We start from the raw sequence: 13,271 nt of genomic DNA on the forward strand, positions 1-13,271 counted from the left end.
TGTTGGCACAAAGGCCCCCGCCCAGCCAGAAAACTAGAGACTATATGAAGCTCCACCTCACGTTAGTCGGCTGTGCAATGGAGTGGGGCGAGGAGTAGACTCAGCTCTCAGTCTTAATCCGTTTCACTACTGTAAGACTGAGAATATTACTATTTAAATCTTTTCATAATGTTAGCTGGTGCTGTTGGAAGCCTTGCATCGGAGAGCCAATCATGTGTGTTGTGGGCGGGCCTGCTTTCTGGGAGCAGTGACGCTCATGCAGAACCGGTGCTGTCGCGTTTGCGGAGAAACATATTAATCACTTAGAAACAAACATAACCTGTTAATAGGACGTGTTTCATCCGGCCCCGGCAGCTAGAGGTCTTTCCCCCAGCGATAAGCCAGACTCCCGAGGCTACGTTACACAGCCTGCTGTCTGACGACTTCACAGCGCTTCACAGTAGCAAGCGGGCCACTTCTGGGTAGGACAAATTATTGTAAAATAAACAACAGGTATAAACTCTCTTTGCAGCACATCAGTGTCTTGCTCTATATTGGAACTATGAAACATCGCATTGCCGCTACCAAATAAAATTCTAATAATAAATGTAGGTGTGTCTGCTGCCGGCCGGGCTCAATGAACCAGATTTGGAACAGTAAATTCCCAGACGTTTGGTGGTTAGGTGGTGCTGCTGTTGGCGCCGCTCACCAAACGTCTGGAAACCGAGACTAGGTGAGGAGGAACGAATTCCACCCAAACCTAGTCCGCAAAAAAAAAAATCGAATTGATGAACATCCCTAATATCAATATTAAACAACTTGCCCAGTACCAATCTAAAGTGAACTGATATTGTCTGCTCACCTTCCCCAGAGATTCATCAGAGAAGCCTCTCTCTCTTGGGTCTGAAGGAGCTGTCTGTCCGCCTGGTGGATTGCATGAAAACACCGGGACAGGATCATCAGAAGAAGCCTCCGGACTGCACAGAGGCACTGGAGCCAAGCATCGCCAGCATCAAAGTCGAGTTAGAGGAGCAGGAGGAGGAGGAGGAGGAGCGGTGGGAGGAAGGCGGCTGCTTCCTGAAGAGTTCTCCAGAGTCAACGCCACAGCTCAAGATCACGTCTGTTAACTTGGTGAAACCTGTGCTAGACCAGCTGGAGTGTTGGGAGGGTGGGATTGAAATGGAGAAAGACTTGTACAAAGAAGAGGATGACCGCCTTCCGGAAGACTCGAAACCGCTGAGTAGCTGGACGGAGGGAGACGCTGAGAGGAAGGAAGCTGAACGTGAAGAAACGGCCGAGTCACAGCTGAGTTATGCGGAGATGGATGTTGACATGGAAGCATTCCAGGAGAACGACGGTGGTTTCAACGCGGTCACAGAGCTGATCCAGGACTGCACTTTTTCCGAGTCCCTCAAAACGCCCCAGCTGCGTGATGCTGACTGGGAGCCGGACCAGGAGGATGCAGGCCGCTCGGATCAGTCAGAACCAAGTCCAGACACCAGCCGCTCCAATGGTGCCGAAACACCTGAACAAAGTGCTGCAGGACCTGAAGCTGAGCCGGATGCAGATGAGACGGTTGCAGATGCCGATGAACCTCTGCTGGGAGACGGAGGTACATTTCTGAACGAGTGTGCATTGGTAGGCAGTTAAGTTGGTAGGCAAATGAAGTTAGAGTTTAAGGTCTGTGTAAGGTGCAGTATCCACAGAAAGCTTTTTATCCCCCATAGCGGAGCCCTTTGGATATCGTGCCCAGAGCATTTCCAATGTACACAGATGGAGCTCACTCTGACAATAGTAGCTAATGTTGGCTAGCTAGCATAGAAGATAAAGCTAACATCAAACCAACAAGATGATACTAGAGGTGCTCCGATCGATCGACACGCGATCGGAATCTGCCGTTTTTGACCTCAAATATGCCATCGGCATAGATATCGATCTATGCAGCCGATCATGCTGCACGTGAGAAACATGAGACAGCCCATTTCTCTGCGGAGTTAATTTCATGATCGAAAATGTCTATCGTTTCACGTTCATATTGTGCTCTATTGTTTATATAATTTTGTTGCAAATCACGCGCTTTGCTTTTGTCAGTGTGTTTTTTACTCGCCTCGCCTCCACACCACACCAGACTCTGTCAACACGCCCCTTGCATCTTTGAGTCACACAAATCAGCCGGTGAGTAGAGCAGGGATAAGTTATCTCCAGTCCTACCGCCTACCGAGGCATTTGCGCTGTGTTAAGTCCGTGTTTGATCCATATTTGCGTGTGTCCTCCTAACATTAAACCGGGCAAAACATCTCTCATCCTCTCGTCATCACAAGGAAATCCATTGAGGAGCCGACAGACTTGACAACAGCTGTTCTAATCTTGTAATCAACTAGCCAACTAATTAACTAACCGGAACTGACAACAGCTGTCACCAGCCGTGCGTTGGCAAAGCTTCGGTTAATAGCTTTGGTTAGCTTTAGCAGCTTTAGCTTATAAATCTATAAAATAGTTTCCTTTGGTCTAAGTTATTTTTCTTGTGTAACAGGGAAATAGAATAGAGTATTTCTGTTCCTTTAAAACTGAACTGAGGGAACTGGACTGAACTATAATGAACTTTCTCATTCTTAGTCTCAACACAGTCTTGTGCTCCAATTATCTAAAAAAAAAAGATCATGTTGGTGGTTTCCTTTAGCCTACACAATATAAAATATTGATGTCGGAAAAAAGAAAATGTGCTGCACTTTCAATTTGATGCATGTAGCCTATATGGAAAATAGAAACTGTTCTAATAGACTGCTATAGCTGCTTAAAAAAATCTGTGATCGGCAATCTGTGATCAATCGGTGATCGATCGGCCAGATATTTCTCATCGGCGATCGGTGGCAAAAAAAACGTGATCGGAGCACCCCTAGATGAGACAATTCATAATTCTCACTGAGCCTCTCCTCCGCTGTGTTTGTTGATCTTTTTAGTCCCGCCTCTTCCTCGAGTTTGCTTGGTTGATCGAAAGAAGTGACACTGATGAGCAGCACTGTTCTCCAAACGTTGACATGTTTTCTATTTGACAGCTGCAACACCAGGCACGGGGCTGGGAAGAGGAGCGCTGCTAGAGCGTCCTTACCATAGAGAATACATTGCAGAAAGTCGCTGGCAGCTCAAAAAAAGCTTTCTGTGGACACCGCACCTAACTCGAGTGTCTTGGATTGTGTATCTGGAGAATTTTGTTTTCACTCTCCACTCACTTCCATTGTCTACAAGAACATTCTAAAAAATCACTTCTAACATATACTGTAAATGCCAACAAAGCAGATTCTGACAAGATATTAAACTCACTGAATTATTTTTAAATGAATTGCTCTCCACGTTTATTACACCTTTTAAGTGGGGTCGAGGCGATGGAATCATCCATTAACGATGTCGGGCACAGCCGATGGCCTCAGCCCGCACCATCTTAACATCGTGATGTCTAGTGTAAGAGCCGTGTGCGGCACGCATTTCTGTCTGGCGCACCGTGGAGAAAAGCAAGCAACGCATTTACAACCCGTGCTGAAGCATCATTATCTACTGCTGTGCTTTATTCACTAGGGGTGCACGAATCTGCAGATTTTCAGGCTAAATATGAGAATAGAGAATTCCGATTTATGCTTTTATGCGCCGATTGCCAAAACCGATTGATAACGCAAAACACGTGAGCCAATCTCGGTGGAGAAGCAATAGTAATAGTAATCCTTTTCAGTGGGGCCCTGGCTTCACTGCAAGCATGAATTAATACAATACAATAAAATCCTTGCAGCAGACAGTCGCACAGGATGATACTGCAAGCCACGGGTTCCCAACCTTTTTTGTGCCAAGGACCGGTAGATACATGGAAAAAAAAGTTGCGGACCGGTTGTCAATTTGAATGGTTTTAGTTATATTTAATCACCAGTAGGGTGTACCACGAAGCAAGATTAGTGGCTTAGCGACGTAACTTCAGGTTTAACCCTAGGTTTGCCGTACCACGACGCTAGTTAACTTCTTACCAAGATAGATCACCATAGCAACTTATGCTCTACAGCTAACCTGCTTTGTAGCAGGTTAAGTTCAGAGGATAAGATCAAAACCCATGAAAGGCCACCTGCTTACCAATCAGCTCTCTGGAAACAGCGAGTCGCCATTCATATGGTCCCCATATGAAAAATACATTGCATTCAAAAGAAAAGAAAAAGAAAAAAGAAAAAAATGGCTCCTGTTGAATTAATCGAGGACTGAAGCCTTGCACTTGTTGCAGGCTAAATTTAAATTAAGCCCTACTTACCACTTTGGAATATGTTTTTATATATTCATTTGTGTGCTCTCAAGTAGGCTAGATACTAGGGGTGGGAGAAAAAATCGATTCACCTAAGTATCGCGATTTTTAATGTCACGATTTTTTGAATCGATCTTTTATTCCAGAATCGATAATCGCAAAAGCAAAAAAAAAAAAAAAAAAAAAAAAAAAAATTGTGCCCACAGTCAGGCCACTCACTGAACAGCAGGCCAGACGCCGCCTACTGGTTTACTAGTGGTTTTATTACTTTATTAGTTAGTCTGAAGTAATAATTACACTTCAGGGTTAAAGTGGGTGCATCTTTGGGCTTCAAACGTCGGCCCATATCGGCCTGGCCTGCTTGGTATCTAATGCCCGGCCTGAATTATGATCCTAGTCCGCCCCTGTTTTTAACTATATCGCCCAGCCCTACTCATGATATATAATATACAGTCTCTAGTGTATGATTCAACTTTTCCCATGTTCTAATCTAGTGTAAAAAGCAAACAAACTGAAAAAAGAAAAGAAAAAAGAAACAAAAATCGCAATAAATCGTAATATCGAATCGCAATAATCGTAGAATCGCAATACTTAAGAATCGCAATATATATCGAATCGGCACCCAAGTATCGTGATAGTATCGAATCGGGAGATAAGTGAATCGGCACAGCCCTACTAGATACGTTGTTTGAGCCCGCCGATCGATTGCAGCTGAATGGTGAGTGGAGAAATATCACTAAACTAAATATCACTATGGGGCGGCTGTAGCTCAGGAGGTAGAGCGGGTTGTCCACTAATCGCTTTGGATAAAAGAGGTCGGTGGTTCGATTCCCGCCTCCTCCACTCTGCATGTCGAAGTGTCCTTGGGCAAGATACTGAACCCCAAATTGCTCCTGATGGTGTGCCAGCACCCTGCGTGGTAGCCTGCCGCCATCGGTGTATGAATGGGTGAATGTACCTAGTGATTGTAAAGCGCTTTGGATAAAAGCGCTATATAAATGCAGGCTATTTACCATTTACCATTCATACATGTCAGAATAGCCTACTACTATCTAAGCAATTTAATATGGGATCGCCTGCACACAGCTGATTCATATCTAGGCTACTCCTGCATTTTGCAGCTGCAACTGTGTTGCTTTTGACCTTCATGATGTGATTGAACTTCATATTATTTCCAGCATAGTCCTTGTATGAAATATGGAGATATGCGACTCTGCTGCCAATAGCCTATAGGCCTATGTGACCACAAAATAGGCTATTTTTTATAGATGAAATCTATGCCCGCACGTACCGTGTCGATTCAGTTCAGCAGCCTTTTTATGCCTCCGCCGCCGGCGATACCCAGGCCGGAGGCATTATGGATCCGGGTTGTCCGTCCGTACGATGTTCGTTAACGCGATATCTGAGGAACGCCTCGACGGAATTTCATCAAACTTGCCTTAAACATCCATTTAGGCTCAAGCATGATCTGATTAGATTTTGGTGGTCAAAGATCAAAGGTCAAGGTCACTGTGACCTCTCGAACGCCATTTTCAAGCTTGTTAACGCGATATCTGAGGAACGCCTTGACGGAATTTCATCAAATTTGCCTTAAACATCCATTTAGACTCAAGGATGAACTGATTCGATTTTGGTGGTCAAAGGTCAAGGTCACTGTGACCTCTCGAACACCATTTTCAAGCTTGTTAACGCGATATCTCAGGAATGCCTTGATGGAATTTCATCAAATTTGCCTCAAACATCAACTTGGACTCAAGCATGAACTGATTAGATTTTGGTGGTCAAAGGTCAAGGTCACTTTGACCACTCAAATGCCATTTTCAAGCTTGTTAACGCAATATCTCAGGAATCCCTTGACGGAGTTTCATCAAATTTGCCTCAAACATCGACTTGGTCTCAAGGATGAACTGATTAGATTTTCGTGGTCAAAGGTCAAGGTCACTGTGACCTCACGAATGCCATTCCCAAGTTTGTTAAAGCGATATCACAAGAACGGCTTGATGGAATTTCTGCCAATTTCGCTCAAACGTCGACTTGGGCGCAAGGATGAACTGATTCCATTTTGGTGATCAAAGGTCAAGGTCACTGTGACCTCTCCAACGCCATTTTCAAGCTTGTTAACGCCATATATCAGGAATGCCTTGACGGAATTTAATCAAATTTGCCTCAAACATTAACTTGGCCTCAAGGATGAACTGATTAGATTTTCTTTGCCAAAGGTCAAGGTCACTGTGACCTCACGAATGCCATTCCCAAGTTTGTTAAAGCGATATCTCAAAAACGGCGTGATGGAATTTCTGCCAATTTGGCTCAAACGTCGACTTGGGCGCAAGGATGAACTGATTCCATTTTGGTGATCAAAGGGCAAAGGTCAAGGTCACTGACTTCTCGAATGCCATTTTCAAGCTTGTTAACGCGATATCTCAGGAATGTCTTGATGGAATTTCTTGGAATTTGCCTCAAACGTCCACTTGGACTCAAGGATGAACTGATGACATTTTGGTGGTCAAAGTTCAAGGTCACTGTGACCTCACACACCCAATTTCCAAGCTCTGTAATTTGGAATTGGAATTTCTTCCAATTTGCCTGAAATGGCGATTTGGACTCAAGAATGAACTAATGGCGGAGACATAAGTCCGCGTTGCGGTCGTTCTAGTTTAATTTTATTATCATTATTTTTTTATTGATTAGCCTATAGGAATTATGCCATCAGTGCGACCAAACACATCATGAGATCATTATTATTCATTGAGCCTAAAAGGTCTAAAAACGCCTACGGATTTTGGAAATAGACATGCAGGTTATATTGAGTTTATTGAGAGGGTGAATTGAGCTGCTGTAGATAGCCTACGTGGAGGCAGAAACCGCTCTTCAAAGAAATTACTGATGTGAATAAAAGTGGTAACTTTTAGACAGTCATTCGGGAACAGACTAATAATATCCAACGCAGATTTTTATTCTGACATACAGTAGTAAAGCTTCATGATTTGCGCTTTGAATGAATGAGGAAATAGGCGTGTCTGGCGCTGTAGGAGTTGGAGCAGTCCATATTGCATTGTGATTGGCAGTAGTTAAAAACCATGCCTCTTTTGCGGGCACGAGCTCCTGTGCACGGGCATTTTCATGACATGTGCACGAGCTCTCAGCTTGATTAGAAAAACCTGGTTCCACTTAATAAGTGGCGATCTACCTTCGTAGTACGAGTTAACTAAAATCCAGCTAGATGGCAATTATCTGGTTTAGCCAAACCAGATCAAGGGACAGATCCTGGATCTTCTTATACAACATTCGTGGTACAGCCTACAGGTGGTGACAAAGGGTAAATAACAGCCTTTTCATCTGTCAATAAAGACACTTTCACAATTATGCACAGTGATTTGATTTTACCCTATATAATTTCTAAAAGTAGATATTAATGATCAAACATTTCCATTTATGTAGCCTACAGTATTTATGTTTTTATTTCAACTACAGACATAAATAAACATAAACTTGAAACTATGTTTCAACTACCACACACAGCCTATAATATTATAGCCTATGTTTATATATATATATATATATATATATATATATATACATATATATATATATATATTGGACCGGCTTGCAGCCCGGTACCGGTCCGCGGCCCGGGGGTTGGGGACCACTGCTGTAAGCAACTCCTCATGTTTCCAGACCCGTGCAGCACTCAGGCTAGCTAACGTTAGCCCTAGTTAGCTTGCTACCATTTAGCCGCTTGGTAATGTTAGCGTTTGGCTAGTCTTCAGTCTTCCTGGTGACATTATTGGTGACTATTATTATGGTGACTTATTATGACATCAGAGTGGCATGCACACCAAACGATGTAAGCGCCCCCCACCCCATGGGGGGGGGGGGGGGGGGGGGGGGTCTGAACAAATTAATTGTGTTTACCAGTAAGAAAGCAAACTAGTGGGTTTTTTTAACTGCCCCTGTTTCCCTTTCTACTCTGTTTACCTTTATGTTCCCTCTTCTTTCTCCTTTCTTGTTTCCAATGTCCTTTCTGTCCGCCTTAAACCACGCAAAATGCAGCAGAGCAGAAGAGTGAGCAGGTGCCTCCATCCAAATCCAAACTTCACTGCTGTGAGCAGTGTGGCAAATTATTTTCCAAGAGGAGCAACCTCATCAGACACCAGCACTGTCACGCCACACAGAAACTTAATCACCACAACCATGACAGAGGCGTGGAAAGCAAGAAGCGTCATTCGTGCGACAAATGCAGCAAAACATTCCTAACGCAATTCGGTCTGAAGCTGCATATGTTTTCTCATACGGGGAATACTCGAAAGCAAGCACACCCAGGAGCAGCCAAGAGTGCTCCACGGGAGAGACGGTACACTTGCGATCAATGCAAGAAGATGTTCCACACGGTGCAACAACTCCAGCTGCACCTCCGCACGCACACATCGGAGAAACCCTACAGATGCGATGTGTGTGGGAAACATTTTGCACGAGACAGCTGTGTACGGGAACACCAGCTGATCCACACCGGGGAGAAGCCGTTCCAGTGTGACCAGTGCGGCAAGCGCTGTGCCAGGAAGGGCGACCTCCAGATACACCAGCGCAGCCACTCGCAGGAGAAACCATACGGCTGCGCGGAGTGCAAGAAAACCTTCAAGCATCTGCAGAAACTGAAGGAGCATCAGCGGCTTCACACGGGGGAGAGACCGTATGAGTGTGTCACGTGCCACAAGCGGTTCAGTCACCACAAAACGCTGGTGACGCACATGTACAGCCACACCGGAGAAAAACCCTTCAAGTGCACATGTTGCACCAAGAGCTTTAGTGACAAATCTAACTTGAGGAAACACCAGATGATCCATTCCGGAGAGACACCACATAGCTGCTCATACTGTGGCAAGACCTTCCGTCTCCTGCAGCACAAGACGAGCCACGAACGCATCCACACCGGGGAAAAACCATACCAGTGTGGTAATTGTGGGAAAGGTTTCTCTCAGCCATTCAATCTGAAAAAACACCAGGCTACTCACGAAGCGACAATGGCAGTAAACTGCAACCTGTGCGCTAAGCGGTTCGTCACAGCCTCAGATTTGGATGTGCACGAGTGCCGTCAGACAGTGGAGAGACCGTACCGCTGCGACCAGTGCGGCAAATGCTTCGCTAACTGGGTCAACCTGAAGAAACACCAGTTCATCCACTCGGGGAAGACACCCTATGACTGTAAGGACTGTGGGAGGAAATTCAATGACAAGAGCAACCTCACCAAACACGAGCGCATTCACACCGGCGTCAAGCCCTTCGCCTGTGAACACTGTTTGAAACGCTTTAGGCTCTTTCAGCACCTGGAAGGCCACCGGCTAACACACAAGAAAGTAAATGTCAGTTGAGTCAGCAGTTGGAGCAATTATTTCAAGCTGTCTCTCATACAAATGAGAGCTTGCTTTTAAGGACCTCCATGTATAAATAAGGGTTAAATAAAAATAAAATAACTTCATGAATGAACTCATCAATTCTAATTCAGGAACTGAGGAATTGGAATTTGAAAAATTCTACAGGAAATTGAATTGGAATTTCAGGAAAGTGAATATATTTCAATGGAATTCTGTGAAATTGCCAACATGTCCTCCAACTCATACGACCAATGACGTTGTAATACTGCAATACGACCATATACCACGTCTGCTAGACTAGCGTCCCTCAGTGGCAGAGAAAAAGTACTGCAACATATCTTCCAACTCATATGACCAATGGCGTCGTATCACTACAATACAACCATGTACAACGTCTGCTAGACTCGCGCCCCTCAGTGGCAGAAAAAACTACTACGCTACTTCCAAGCAAGTTGAAAAACAGTATTTTCTTCAATAAACGTTAGGATTAGAATGTGGGTTAGGTTGTGGGTTAGGGGTACGGACCGCAACGAACTGGTGGTTATGACAGGCAGCTGTCAAGCCAGCGGCCCCAGGTTCAAATCCCGCACGACTCTCTGAGATTGGGCTGTTATTCACAGCGGTCGCTGAACGTGATTTTCAGGTCGTATTCAGCTGGAGGTCAGGCTGGAAATTTGCTTTTTTTTTTTTTTTTTTCTCTCACCACAGATCTGAGATTACACATAATGTTTAGAGATGCAACGGTTAATCAGTTAGTCGATGAACAGACAATCGGTAACTATTTCTTATAATCGATTAATCGTTAGACTCATTTTTATGGAGGAAAAAACTAAAATCCGTTGTTCCAGCGCTTCTTAAAATGTAATGTGAATATCTTCTGGTTTCTTTAGTCTTCTATGACAGTAAACTGATTATCTTTGGGTAGTGGACATTTCAGGATTTCATCTTGGGCTTTGGGGAAAAAGTGATTGGTATCTTGTTCACCATTTTTGTGACATTTTATAGACCAAGCGACTAATCGATTAGTCAAGAAAATAATTGATTACGGTAATCGCTAATGAAAATAATCATTAGGTGAAATCATAAATCATAATCCATACATTGTGATTGAATGTATTTGACAGATTGATGGCAGCATTACTGACAGCATCAAGGTAGGGCCCTATAGTTTCGGTGATAACAGAATCACAGACAGAATCGCATATTTGATCATTAAAAAAAATCTATAGCAGATTCCAAAGGGCAGAATATTGCACAAAAACATAAAAAAACACCAATTAGATATTAAATGTGTGGTGGCCTGCAAAACCCCTTCACATGGTGAAAAACTGACTGGTTTGTTTATTTATATTCCCATGAACTAGAAACTCCCCTATATTTTTGAAGGACTGAGATCGCTCTCTCAGATCAAGCGTTTTTTTTATCTGTCTAAAAGGAAAAAGTGAGAATGACTAAATATTCAATTTTCTCCAGTGGCGTCCCTGACTTATTAGATTGATAAAGATATTGACCTCTGTTATCCATGTTTTTTGTCATCATTTACTTTGAGAACACAGTGATTGATTTTGGGTTAATGAATCCTGTAGTGTTTGTGTGTCTCTGTAAATTGTCAGATTTAGGACACTTAGGCCGCATTCACACAGGATCAGGTGCTCAGAAATATCACTTCAAGCTGAAGTAAAAACGTATAGTGTACCTACTATATAGTATACACCAGGGCTTCCCAACCTTTTTTGTGCCAAGGACCGGTAGATACATGGAAAAAAAAGTCACGGACCGGTTGTCAATTTTAATGGTTTTAGTTACTCACCAGGTGGCGACAAAGGGTAAATAACAGCCTTTTGTGTTGTACTGTATATAGCCTATAGCCTACAGTATTTATGTTTTTGTTTTAACTACAAACATAAATAAATGTCAACTTGAAACTATGTTTCAACTACCACACACAGCCTATAATATTATAGCCTATGTTTATTTTTTTTAAAAATGGACCGGCTCGCGGCCCGGTACCGGTCCGCGGCCCGGTGGTTGGGGACCACTGGATACACTACAATAAACTAGACCAGGGGTTTTTAAAGTCTGAGACTGTGGGCATCCCCCCTGACAAAGCTTGGAAAATGGAGCCCTCCTCACTCAATTGGATGGATGCCTATTGGATCATGATTGTTATTTGATCCCATATATACACTCAACAATTGTGCCAAGATAGCCTGATATTGCTGTTTGACATACAGACTTACATACATACACCAAATATGTCTGAAGGCAATAGACCCCTTATACGACTACGTCACACTGACATCACGCAGCGTCGATGCGCAAGACGGAGGCAGAAAGACAGACTCCGCGCAGCCCTGTCAAGTAGTTTTCCAGTGCCTGTGAATCTATTCGAGCAAGACATGTCTTCGTGTTGTGCAATGCGATGCCAGAATCAGAAAGCTATTGTAGCAGAGTATTCGGGTCCGCCTATTCACACTTGGTTAATAAAATAATAAAAGATAGAGCCAGGCTGTAACATTATAACAAGCTTCTCCCCACATATCCTGTTCTAGGCAACTCGAGGGAACATACACAGCCTCACACACACGCAATAGAACACAACACAACACTGAACAGTGTTACACTATCAACAAAGCAAGGACTAAAGTTTTACCGAATCCCGTCAACTCATACTGCTTTTAATGCTAACCGTAGGTGTCTTTGGTTGCAAGCCGAAAGAGGAAATCGTTAAAAATGCCAGACTTTGCAGTGCTCGCTCATTTCATATCAGGTAAGCTGTAGCTGTAGGCTGCCTACTAACAGCCACATCGCTCGGTTAGTTAACAACCAAGTAACGTTAAATAATGTCATTATTGAGTTGAACTGATTGGAACGAGGACATCATTAAAAATGCCCGACTTTGTAGTATTCATTTCATAATCAGGTAAGCTGCCTGAAGCTGTAGGCTGCTCAGCCACATCGCTCGGTTAGTTAACGACCAAGTAACGTTACATAATGTCATTATTGAGTTGTGTGCATTATCAACATAATATATCTTTGCAAGTTACAGAATAATTATCTACGCTATCCCCAGTTATAAAGGAATGCACAATATGTATTGCTGGCCACTAGCTTGGCCAATTGACAGCGCCAGTGCGTATGGGTCTGTAAAACATCCCATTAACCAACGTTAATTTCGATGCATAACATTGCTTATCACTAGGCGATAAGCTGTTGTAGTAAGCCGAGAACTGCATTTTAAAACTAAAATCTAACTGTGTCGCAGATGGGCACAGAGCAGTCCTGACAGCGGGGCTTTTACACAGTTCTCTGTGTCTGTCAATGCTGGGCTCACGGCTTTTTGCCTACACGATGCGCGCGCAGCTCCAATGTTGACAGCTGTATAAGGGGTCTATTATTTTGTTTCTGACGTGAAATTTTGATAAAATAGTAAAATTCGTCAAAACTACTTACTGTATCTCTTTAACCAAATCACATACATTTAGGCTACTCTATGTATCTCATTTTGATAATGCAAACATGTAATATGTTTTCACTTCCATTCACTGAGCCTCCCCTGAACCTGCTTGGGGCACCCCTGGGGAGGCCCGCCTCTCACTTTGAAAACCTCTGAACTAGACTACACCACTGGCAGCAGCTGGATG

At 43.6% G+C, this 13,271-nt stretch overlaps 1 protein-coding gene across 1 annotated transcript in view; it reads left to right on the forward strand.

Moving 5' to 3' along the window:
* Positions 1 to 1,247: 1,247 nt before the first annotated feature.
* The window catches only part of fga (fibrinogen alpha chain), a 33,900-nt gene continuing 21,876 nt past the window's right edge, over positions 1,248 to 13,271 (forward strand). The window contains exon 1 of the mRNA XM_083639636.1: positions 1,248 to 1,591. Coding sequence (XP_083495762.1) covers positions 1,412 to 1,591 — 180 coding nt within the window. The 5' untranslated portion in view covers positions 1,248 to 1,411. The remainder of the gene's footprint in view (positions 1,592 to 13,271) is intronic.

The sequence above is a fragment of the Poromitra crassiceps genome, assembly GCF_964638095.1.
Source record: "Poromitra crassiceps genome assembly, chromosome: 7".
Taxonomy (NCBI): domain Eukaryota; kingdom Metazoa; phylum Chordata; class Actinopteri; order Beryciformes; family Melamphaidae; genus Poromitra; species Poromitra crassiceps.